The sequence below is a fragment of the Tursiops truncatus genome, chromosome 10 (assembly GCF_011762595.2).
Source record: "Tursiops truncatus isolate mTurTru1 chromosome 10, mTurTru1.mat.Y, whole genome shotgun sequence".
NCBI lineage: Eukaryota > Metazoa > Chordata > Mammalia > Artiodactyla > Delphinidae > Tursiops > Tursiops truncatus.
Window position 1 is genome coordinate 21,246,632 of NC_047043.1, and position 9,616 is coordinate 21,256,247.

Below are 9,616 nucleotides of genomic sequence, written 5' to 3' on the forward strand. Positions count from 1 at the left end.
GTGTCTGATTGGTGGCTGTTTAAGAAGCCGTAAGAAATTAGTTCTACCCAATCACAACGCAAGAATCCTAATGCCGCCTTTCCATTGGTTAAAATGAAGCCACAATCCTAACCAATGACATACCTCTTTTATCGCGCCCAATAAGGGTTATAAGAAGTGCTGCCCCTACGCTTTCGTTCTGAAAGACTTCTGAGGTGTTGTTGTTGGCTTCATGATGTCTGGACGAGGCAAGCAAGGCGGGAAAGCTCGCGCCAAGGCCAAGACCCGCTCTTCACGGGCGGGGCTGCAGTTTCCCGTGGGCCGAGTGCACCGCCTGCTCCGCAAGGGTAACTACGCCGAGCGTGTCGGGGCCGGCGCGCCGGTGTACCTGGCGGCAGTGCTGGAGTACCTGACCGCGGAGATCCTGGAGCTGGCGGGCAACGCGGCTCGCGACAACAAGAAGACGCGTATCATCCCGCGCCACTTGCAGCTGGCCATCCGCAACGACGAGGAGCTCAACAAGCTGCTCGGCAAAGTCACCATCGCTCAGGGTGGCGTACTGCCCAACATCCAGGCCGTGCTGCTGCCCAAAAAGACCGAGAGCCACCACAAGGCCAAGGGCAAGTAATTGCCTAGATTATAGCAGCTCGGATAAATTCAAACCAAAGGCTCTTCTCAGGGCCACCCATATTTTCTGTAAAAGAGTTTTAACATTTGTTACGTTGGACGATGAAAAGGGGTAGTGAGATTTAATAAAAGCCTGAGTCACTTTCCCATCCTCTGCTTTGTTGAAAGCAAAGTAAGAAAAACATTTTATCACGTTTTAAAGAAAGTTCGCTGCAGTGATTATCTACGGATTTAGGATTTTATCGCTAATCCTTAATAGGTGTGCGTCCACGGGTAACCATTAGCATCAGTTTCTGAGATATTTTGGTACAAAAGAAGCACCACCCTGACTCGAATTTAGCAGACGGTGCAGCAAGGGCCTGACCAGGCGGCCTGCGGCAGCGCGCCGGCCACGGGCGGCGTGAAGAAGCCGCACCGCTACCGGCCCGGCACGGTGGCCCTGCGCGAGATCCGCCGCTACCAGAAGTCCACGGAGCTGCTGATCCGCAAGCTGCCGTTCCAGCGCCTGGTGCGCGAGATCGCGCAGGACTTCAAGACCGACATGCGCTTCCAGAGCTCGGCCGTGATGGCGCTGCAGGAGGCGTGCGAGGCCTACCTGGTGGGGCTCTTCGAGGACACCAACCTGTGTGCTATCCACGCCAAGCGCGTCACCATCATGCCCAAGGACATCCAGTTCCCCTACAGATCAACGGAGAGCTTCGTGGCACGATAGTCTCCTTCACCCAAATACTGTCAGCCACATACGTTTTCCCTAACAGTACATGTGCCACGAGGCAATGTTGCTACGTTAAAATATTGGGATTACATCTGTAGATGTGACACCACTCTGGAGCACGAGAAAGGTTTCTCATATTTGGGTTGCGGCCTAAATCTCAAATGCTGTTGCCTCAGGAGAACTTGACAGGTTAGTTATTTCTAACCAACTTTAAACCTATCAAGACATTTGAGGAAATGTTTTCCATAACTATTGCTATTGAAATGTAAAGTGTTGCCAATCACGCAGACTTAAACTTCTGCCTCGTAGACTTAAAGTAAGTGTGGGGTAAGGAAAATAATATAGAGGATTATGATATGGTTCGACAAAGTAGTTGGTAAGTAGTGGAGAAATGTAGTGTGTTGTGGGCTCCTGACAGAAACCAAGTCAGCAAAGCTGATAGGGTTACCTTTGAAAGAGTTACTTGATGTGACATGACAAGTAACTTCTGTTGCTGTAACCAAATAAGGAATACCCCTGCCAATGGTTTTTACTGCCTAGGTCGCAGAATCTAGCCTCTTACTCTCCACTCACTGAACTCTTTGAATTGATGTCATCTCAAAATAAAAGACGTTAACTTTTTTTTTCTTGAATATCATGAACACCTTTGGCTGTGTGGTGACTAAGTGGAAACTTCTCAGAATAATGTTTTAAGTGTACAAAATGCAAAAGTTGAAAAAAAATTTATTACATTACAGTTATCAAAGTATTTTTAAAAGTAAATTTGATAGAGTGACATATGCACTTATATAATTAACACAGTACATAACACAATCTTTTGGGGAGCCTAACTGCCATCAGTAATAAGATAAGTATAAAAGATGGTTTAAGATAACGCAGCAATTGTTATGAAAAATGAAACATCTGTGATTTCCACTGGGTAACAAAGTAACAGGTACTGAGGTTTGAGGCCTAAATTCATAATAAAGTGAAATGCCAATGTTCAGTTAAAGGTTAATTAAAATATATATTTTTCTCCTTCTAAACTCATGGACTTCCCCCCTCACCACTACCGCCACCGCCCCATCCACATTCTGCTGATTTTTATCCTCAGAGGCATTGTGGCATATATGGATCCCAGGTGAAAAACCGTTGCTGTAAGATTTGGTCAATCTAACCCATTCTTTTGCAACTTAATTATGATTTTTCACTGAAACTGCCTCTTCATAGCTGGAATTTCTTTAGCACTTAAGTCTTCTAATATCTCATATAATTATTCATACCCTTTTATTGTCTTTGTTTTTTGTACTTAAAATAGAACTTCTTCCAATCCTAGTATAAATAAGACTTCTTGAAATAAAAAGAAATGCCAACAACAATATCTAACAATGCTAGACACTCAAATGACCCATCAAAAAACAGTAAAGTATTTGACTTTTCATAGGCTTTTTAGAAGTTATGTAACCCAAATGATTTCATTCATTATTCAATTGTTCTGTCTTTAAATATGTCTTCCAATTGTAGGGAAAAAACATACTTTTTCCTCCACCCTTCCGAGTTTTTGGCTGAGAGCCTGTAAGCAGATAGATTAGGGGGTCCCCGCACCTGACCAGGGATTGAACCCGGGCTCTTGGCAGTGAAAGCGTGGAATCCTAACCACTGGACCACCGGGTAATTCCCAGGAATGGCTTTATTTACATAAGAGAAGCCATTTTGGCCTAAGCCATTTTGTGATCTAAGCGTGATCTAATGCTTGCCCTTGAACGTGTCTCAGTAATCAATGATCTTAAGGAAAGTAAGGGAGTGCAGGAACAAAGGAAAAGCAGTCAAGAAACAATAGTTCAACAATAAAAGCCCTAGTTCCTCCTCAAGGGATATAGATAAAAATCTGATACAGTCTTTGAGTTCTGCAGGAACTAAGGCCCCCACCTAGGTGGAGAATGGAATGATAATTTTGCCCCTTAGTGACTTCAGATCAACTAAAGCTTGGACTCCGTCAACCTTTGCCCCAATTCTGTGCTGAATTATCTGCTCGAGCCCCTTCATGAATATGCATGTACCCTTAGCTTAAAACTTCCCCAGTTTTGCTGTTCAGGGAGACACTGCTTTGGGAAGATCCCCGGTGTTCTCCTTACTTGCTGCAAGTAGTAATAAATTCTTTCTTCCTTCTCCTGATCGTTGGCTTGGTTCTGTCTTTTGGTGCGACACCCACCAAGAGGCGAACCCAGTTTTCGGGTAACAAGCCCTGTAATAAAAGCCAAATTCGAAAGAGAAAAACAAGTTTCTTAACAACTATACCTCATCTATACATGGGAGAAACCCAGGGAAAAATGAGTACCTCTAGAGGTGCCTTAGAATTCCAGGGAATTCCCTGGTGGCTTTCACTGCCAAGGTCTCGAGTTCAATCCCTAGTCAGGGAATTAAGATCCCGCAAGCTGTGAGGTGCAGCCAAAAAACAAAACAAAACAAATAAAAAGAACTCCAGCTTACATACCATCTGCCGCTAAAGATGGAGATGTAGGGAGGTCAGGTACGGGGGACGTTACCAGGGAAACAAGGGTAAACTTTGTTAGGCATATTTAATTTGATGCCTTCTCCATTGATAAGGGTCTAAAGTTGTTTACTAGGATTAACCTTTGTTCTTCCTGGGAAAGAGAGGAGGAGGGACATCTCTGTAAATCTGTGTCCTGCTTTTAGGGAAACAGAAGGAAAGCAAGAAGATTTTCTTGGATCTGCTTCATCTCAAACGCCTCAGTTCAGCGAAATAATCCTTATGCTAAATGGTGTATTTTGGGGTGGCCTAGTCTGCTCCCCTTCAACACCAAATACTAATATTTTGTTGATGTATACTGTTGTCTGTATTAATATAAAAAATCTGAACTCATGCATTATATTTTAAATGATACACAGAGAATATTTCTAAACAAAAGTTTTAAAGCAAATTAAAACTCTCGCATTACAATTCTTTTAAGGGTTTTTTTTTTTTAAATTTAAATCCAATGTTGTGGGTTAATAATGTAATTGAACATTTTTTTCTTATATTTGTAGACATTTGTATATCCATTACAGTCAGTTTGGGCATCTATTCTGCCCAAACTATTTGGGCATTTGCCCATCTATTTGGGCATTTTGAGATAGAAAGTTAAAGATCAAGTTTAAGATCAAGAATATTTAAGGAAGATCAAGAGCAGAGAAAGCAAGGGTAGAAAGTGAGTTCACAGAGATAGGCAGAGGTCAGATCATGTAGGGCTTTATGATCATGTAGGGTTTTATATGCCATGCTGTAAGTTTCTGCAAATCATTCTAAGAGTTTTGAACAGAGGAATGGCATAACCTGATTTACATTTCTTGTGAAAGTTCACTAAGGCAACTGTATGGTGAATACAAAGTTTAGAAGTAATGAGATAAATTAGGAAGCTATTGCAGTGGTCTTTTTGAGAGATAATGGTGGTTTGGCTTAAATTGGGGTAATAGACAATGGTTAGGTATAGGCTATATTTCACAAGTGTAACCAATAGTTTGCTGCTGGATTTGATTTGTACTGTGTAGGAAAAAGAAATTTCCTTTTGAATTCTTGGCTGAGACTACCTAGAATAAAAGACAAATTAAAAAGAGAAAAACCACCAAAATTATATTAACATGTAAACCTCATGTATACAGGAGAGACACAGGAAAAATGAGTAAACTCCTCAAGATGGCCCAAGCCACCACCTTACACACCATCTTTAGCTAAAGACAAAAGAAAGTTGTGTAGGGGAGGGGGGACACATTATCAGAAAAACGCATAATAAACAAGGGTTTGTTATGCAGGTTAAAGTGGGTACCTTCTCCCACAAGATCTTTTTCATGATTTCGGATCATCCTTCTCTTCATAGTATACAGAGGGAGACACAAATGTAGCTTTCTTCTATAAATATGTGTCTCTAACAAAAAGGTAACTTCTGTTTTCAGAGATTCACCTGTCTATGCTGTTTCTCAAAAATAATTAGTTCAAAATAACCCTTATGACAAAGAGGCATACTTTGGGGTGACATATTCAGCTGCCCTTCAACAGTGAAAGAACATAAAGCCACAAAGAAAATATTTGATTTGAACTGTTCATCTCGACATATTAAGTCAGTTACTATGTTAGAAAACGGCCCGAAGAGCATTGTATTTTTATAAAATAATATATTGTATGTTTATAGAACAATAAACCTTTGCTTATCAATTTCAGAAATTATAAACAATCTGACAAACTTTTCAGATATCCATCCATTGCTAGTCTTATAATCACTAGTTGTTATGCAAAAACTCATGAAATCAGATAGGAAGGGAGGCTAGTAGTTGGTGGGCATTTTACCCATTTTTAAAGTAGAGAAGGGGGCCTCCCCTGTTGGTCCAGTGGTTAAGACTCCACGCTCACAATGCAAAGGGCCTGGGTTCCAGCCCTGCATGCCGCAGCTAAAGACCCCGCAGGCTGCAACGAAGGTCCGCATAAGACCTGGCTCAGCCAAATAAATAAACAAATATTTTTTTTAAAAAGTAGAGAAGGGTTTGTAAAATATATTCCAGTTAACTAATGTTGGGGAAATATAATGTAAAACAAAAGAAGAGAAAGTTTATTATTGAATAAGCTTAATGCTTATTCAAAATATTATGCTCTACACGGGCAATCTTTTAAAGAGATTGCAAAGATAGAGAAAAAAATCTCACTCTTTTATATAGGTAAGTAGATACTACCCATTACATTAGGTAGGTTTTGCAATCTGGAGTCAGGAAACTGGGAAAAAGAGTACTATTTTCCTTGATGATTAAAGAGAGGACTCTAAGCTCCTTGAGGAAACTTTCCTGAGTTAAGAGGCTGGCAAAGGACTTTTTTAGCCATTTTACGTACATTTGGAAAGGACAGAGAAAGAAATTTTGAAAGAGAAAAAGGAAAGGAAAGGGACCCTCGAGGAGAATTAAGCCTCTTATTTTCAACTTGTATTTGCCCTTAAATTAACTTGTTAAATTATGCTGGATATATACCCATCTCTGTAACATATACTGAATTTTGTTCCTGTTGGTTGAATCAGTTTCGTTTTTGCAAAGGTTTTTATTTATTTTATGAAATTTATAGTTTATAGGAGTACTTTGAAAATACTGTATTGCAACCTTGCTAAAAGTAACTCTCATTGAAATAAAGGAAAGTGAAAGAAAATCATTGAATAACAATGGGATTATATGCTAATGCTGAAAGAAGGGATTAAAATTTCTCAGAATTTAAGCAATAGTAAAATAGTATATATTTTTTAAATTAAGTATATACATCCAAGAATGTTTGAAATATATAATCATTCGTTTAATAAAGGCTTTCTTAGAAAGACAAAGATAGACTTTCTTTTCTCTGCATTTGAATTTTCTACTTGTTCACTAATGACAAATTAACTGCTCTTCTAATTAATGAAAGTTAAAAAAAATTTTAATTATATGTTACCTAGAAAAAAAATCTACTGAGACATTTAAAGACCCAGATTCAGTATTTTGCAGGTTAGGAGGACACAGTACTTCAAAAATAACAAATTTACCCTAATAAATTGTATAGATTTAATACAGTTAAGAGTACTAAAATAACTACTTTGTTGCAGCTAGATAAAATGATTTATTTTTCTATAATAGTAGAAATTAATTTGAAATAAATAATTATGAGGTATGAATTCACTGGCAAATACTTATTTTTCAACATTACAAATAATTAAATGCTAGAGCACTATACATAGACTGATCAGCAGAATAAAAACTCAAGAAATAATTTTAAGTGAAATATTCAATAAACGATCAATTAAGTTCCTCAAATAAGTGGAGAAAATATTTACTATGTTATACTGATGAGCCAGCTGGTTAATTTTTTAAAAGTTAATTCTCTATACAAGAAACCAAATCTGGATTATTATAGAGTTAAATTTTTTTAATGATTCTACCCATTATCAGTAAAATAATAATAGGAATTTATATTAAAAATGGAAATTGACACACATTTGGTGGAAGAGAATTTAGCAATATACCTGGAAGATCTTGAAATTCTCTATTTTATTAGCCCATCTTGCTCTATTTCTAGGTAGTATATTTCCCCCATATATTAGGAGAAAAACTTCACAAAATGGTATTAACCGTATGCAAATACTGGTAGAGAAAGAAGACACATGTATATAGGTAGAGATAAAAGCAGAATATTTTCTTCTCTGTGCTATTTTATGTATCATCTACAATGTTAAAGTTTTGTTGCTTAACGAGGATGAGGAGCGAAACAAATTAAATGAGAAAAGGGGAGAAAAATAGCCTAGGTCTTGAGGAATCAAAAGAATTGACTGAAAGAGAACAAACGGGAGTAGTACGGCCGGCTTGTTCCTATAGGTGTTTAGGTCCCCTCCCCCAACCCAGAGGGATTCCCGCCACAGCTCGTTTGGTTTTCACTCTGGTCCGCAGAGGTTACTTTTTAAAAGGAGCTGCGACAAGTTGAGTGCAGTTTTCTGTTCATTTCCTGAGAATGTCCGGACGTGGTAAGGGGGGGAAAGGTTTGGGGAAAGGGGGCGCCAAGCGCCACCGCAAAGTTCTGCGCGATAATATCCAGGGCATCACCAAGCCCGCCATCCGCCGCCTGGCCCGGCGTGGAGGTGTCAAGCGCATCTCTGGTCTCATCTACGAGGAGACCCGTGGGGTGCTGAAGGTGTTCTTGGAGAACGTGATCCGGGACGCCGTCACCTACACCGAGCACGCCAAGCGCAAGACGGTCACGGCCATGGACGTAGTGTACGCGCTCAAGCGCCAAGGACGCACCCTCTACGGCTTCGGCGGCTAAAAGAAAAAAGTTTGATCCTGTTTGTTTATTAAAAAGGCCCTTTTTAGGGCCCCCACGTTTTCAAGGAAAGGGCTAAAGTAATCCGTCTGTACGCTGGTGTCTTAAACCATTTAAAGTGGATCGCTCAAGGCAGTTCACATAGTTAACTCTAGGGTGTGGGAAATGGACTGAGCACAGTAGTGATCGCGGGGCAAGATTCCCCCGGGCACGGGTGGGGCCTCCAACTAGCTTCTCGGCTGCGGGTTGGATTTGTCTGGAGGCCTGAGTTTTATGAGACCAGAGGCCTGGACTCAGGCTCAACTCTAAAATCTCCCTCCAGTCCTTTATATTTCTTAATGTCGGGTGAGGGATATGACCTTATTTTTCCCCATTTTACCACCCATCTGTTACTTGTTTCTCTAGCCGTATGTTTTTTAAAAACTAGTAAATTGGCCACATAAGATCTTTTTTGTGAGCCCTCATATTACATACCTTTACTCTGAAGACAGGTTTCTCTTTGCCTTGCAGACTTTGTTCCTCCTGGCTGGGGGTGAGGGTGGGGGATGCGGGGGGGCGGGGAGGGCGGCGCAGAGTTCTAGCATTGTCCTGACCCCAAATGCGCTGGACGAGATAACTGCTGAGTTAAAAGGCTGCATTTTAGGAGGTCATTGGAGACCAAGTTTACTAACACATAAATGCACATTAGAACACTAGTGGTGGAGAAAAAAAGGACACGTGACAGAGGCTGTTAAGACTTAAACAGGAAGCCACTGCACTTCACACAGAAGACCCTCGAAACAAGAATGATTCTCTTTGTGTTCACGTGTTAACTTACCAGATCTAAGGGCCGTGTTACTGAAGCACTTGGTAGTATAATTGGTTTCCTTCTATTCAGAGACAATTTACGACCACAGTACGTGTGATTCAGTACAATGGAATTCTCAATACCTCACGTTATCGCTATAACTTTATAAATTCAGAGTTCGTATTTTCAGCTCTAATACTGACAACTTAGTGGCTCTTAAAAGAGCCTTTGGGGTTAATCTAAAAATAACTTGACAAATTTACTTGGCGCTGGTGTACTTGGTGACAGCCTTGGTACCCTCGGACACGGCGTGCTTGGCCAACTCCCCGGGCAGCAGCAGGCGCACGGCCGTCTGGATCTCCCTGGACGTGATGGTCGAGCGCTTGTTGTAGTGCGCCAGGCGCGACGCCTCGCCCGCAATGCGCTCGAAAATGTCGTTGACGAAGGAGTTCATGATGCCCATAGCCTTGGACGAGATGCCAGTGTCCGGGTGGACCTGCTTCAGCACCTTGTACACGTACACGGAGTAGCTCTCCTTGCGGCTGCGCTTCCGTTTCTTGCCATCCTTCTTCTGCGCTTTGGTCACCGCCTTCTTAGAGCCTTTCTTCGGGGCTAGAGCGGACTTCGCCAGCTCAGGCATGATCTGCAAAAACAAGCAACGTACAGCGACAAAAAATACTAAATGCGTAAAGTACCTCATTTATATAGAAAC

The 9,616-nt window shown here is 41.0% G+C and overlaps 4 protein-coding genes across 4 annotated transcripts; 3 read left to right on the forward strand and 1 right to left on the reverse strand.

Moving 5' to 3' along the window:
* The first annotated feature begins 205 nt into the window (after positions 1 to 205).
* LOC101331748 (histone H2A type 1-like) lies at positions 206 to 1,074 on the forward strand. The gene has a single exon (XM_004331909.4). It carries the CDS (start codon positions 212 to 214, stop codon positions 605 to 607), a length of 396 nt encoding a protein of 131 aa, XP_004331957.2. The 5' UTR covers positions 206 to 211; the 3' UTR covers positions 608 to 1,074.
* Positions 709 to 4,549, forward strand: LOC101320965 (histone H3.1-like). Its single transcript, XM_033863649.2, has 3 exons — positions 709 to 718; positions 866 to 879; positions 950 to 4,549. The coding sequence occupies exons 1-3, from the start codon at positions 709 to 711 to the stop codon at positions 1,316 to 1,318; spliced, it is 393 nt and encodes a 130-aa protein (XP_033719540.1). The 3' UTR covers positions 1,319 to 4,549.
* A 3,046-nt stretch (positions 4,550 to 7,595) lies between these two features.
* Positions 7,596 to 8,166, forward strand: LOC101320102 (histone H4). Its single transcript, XM_019944920.3, has one exon. The coding sequence runs from the start codon at positions 7,809 to 7,811 to the stop codon at positions 8,118 to 8,120; it is 312 nt and encodes a 103-aa protein (XP_019800479.1). The 5' UTR covers positions 7,596 to 7,808; the 3' UTR covers positions 8,121 to 8,166.
* A 472-nt stretch (positions 8,167 to 8,638) lies between these two features.
* LOC101319223 (histone H2B type 1-K-like) lies at positions 8,639 to 9,581 on the reverse strand. Its single transcript, XM_073810477.1, has 2 exons — positions 8,935 to 9,581; positions 8,639 to 8,736 (listed from the first exon to the last, which is right to left on the reverse strand). Exon 1 carries the CDS (start codon positions 9,542 to 9,544, stop codon positions 9,164 to 9,166), a length of 381 nt encoding a protein of 126 aa, XP_073666578.1. The 5' UTR covers positions 9,545 to 9,581; the 3' UTR covers positions 8,639 to 8,736; positions 8,935 to 9,163.
* Positions 9,582 to 9,616: the final 35 nt, after the last annotated feature.

What these genes read in the sequence shown, in the direction of transcription:
- LOC101319223 (XM_073810477.1), bottom strand. Translation starts at nt 9,544, where the DNA reads ATGCCTGAGCTGGCGAAGTCCGCTCTAGCCCCGAAGAAAGGCTCTAAG.
- LOC101331748 (XM_004331909.4), top strand. Translation starts at nt 212, where the DNA reads ATGATGTCTGGACGAGGCAAGCAAGGCGGGAAAGCTCGCGCCAAGGCC.
- LOC101320102 (XM_019944920.3), top strand. Translation starts at nt 7,809, where the DNA reads ATGTCCGGACGTGGTAAGGGGGGGAAAGGTTTGGGGAAAGGGGGCGCC.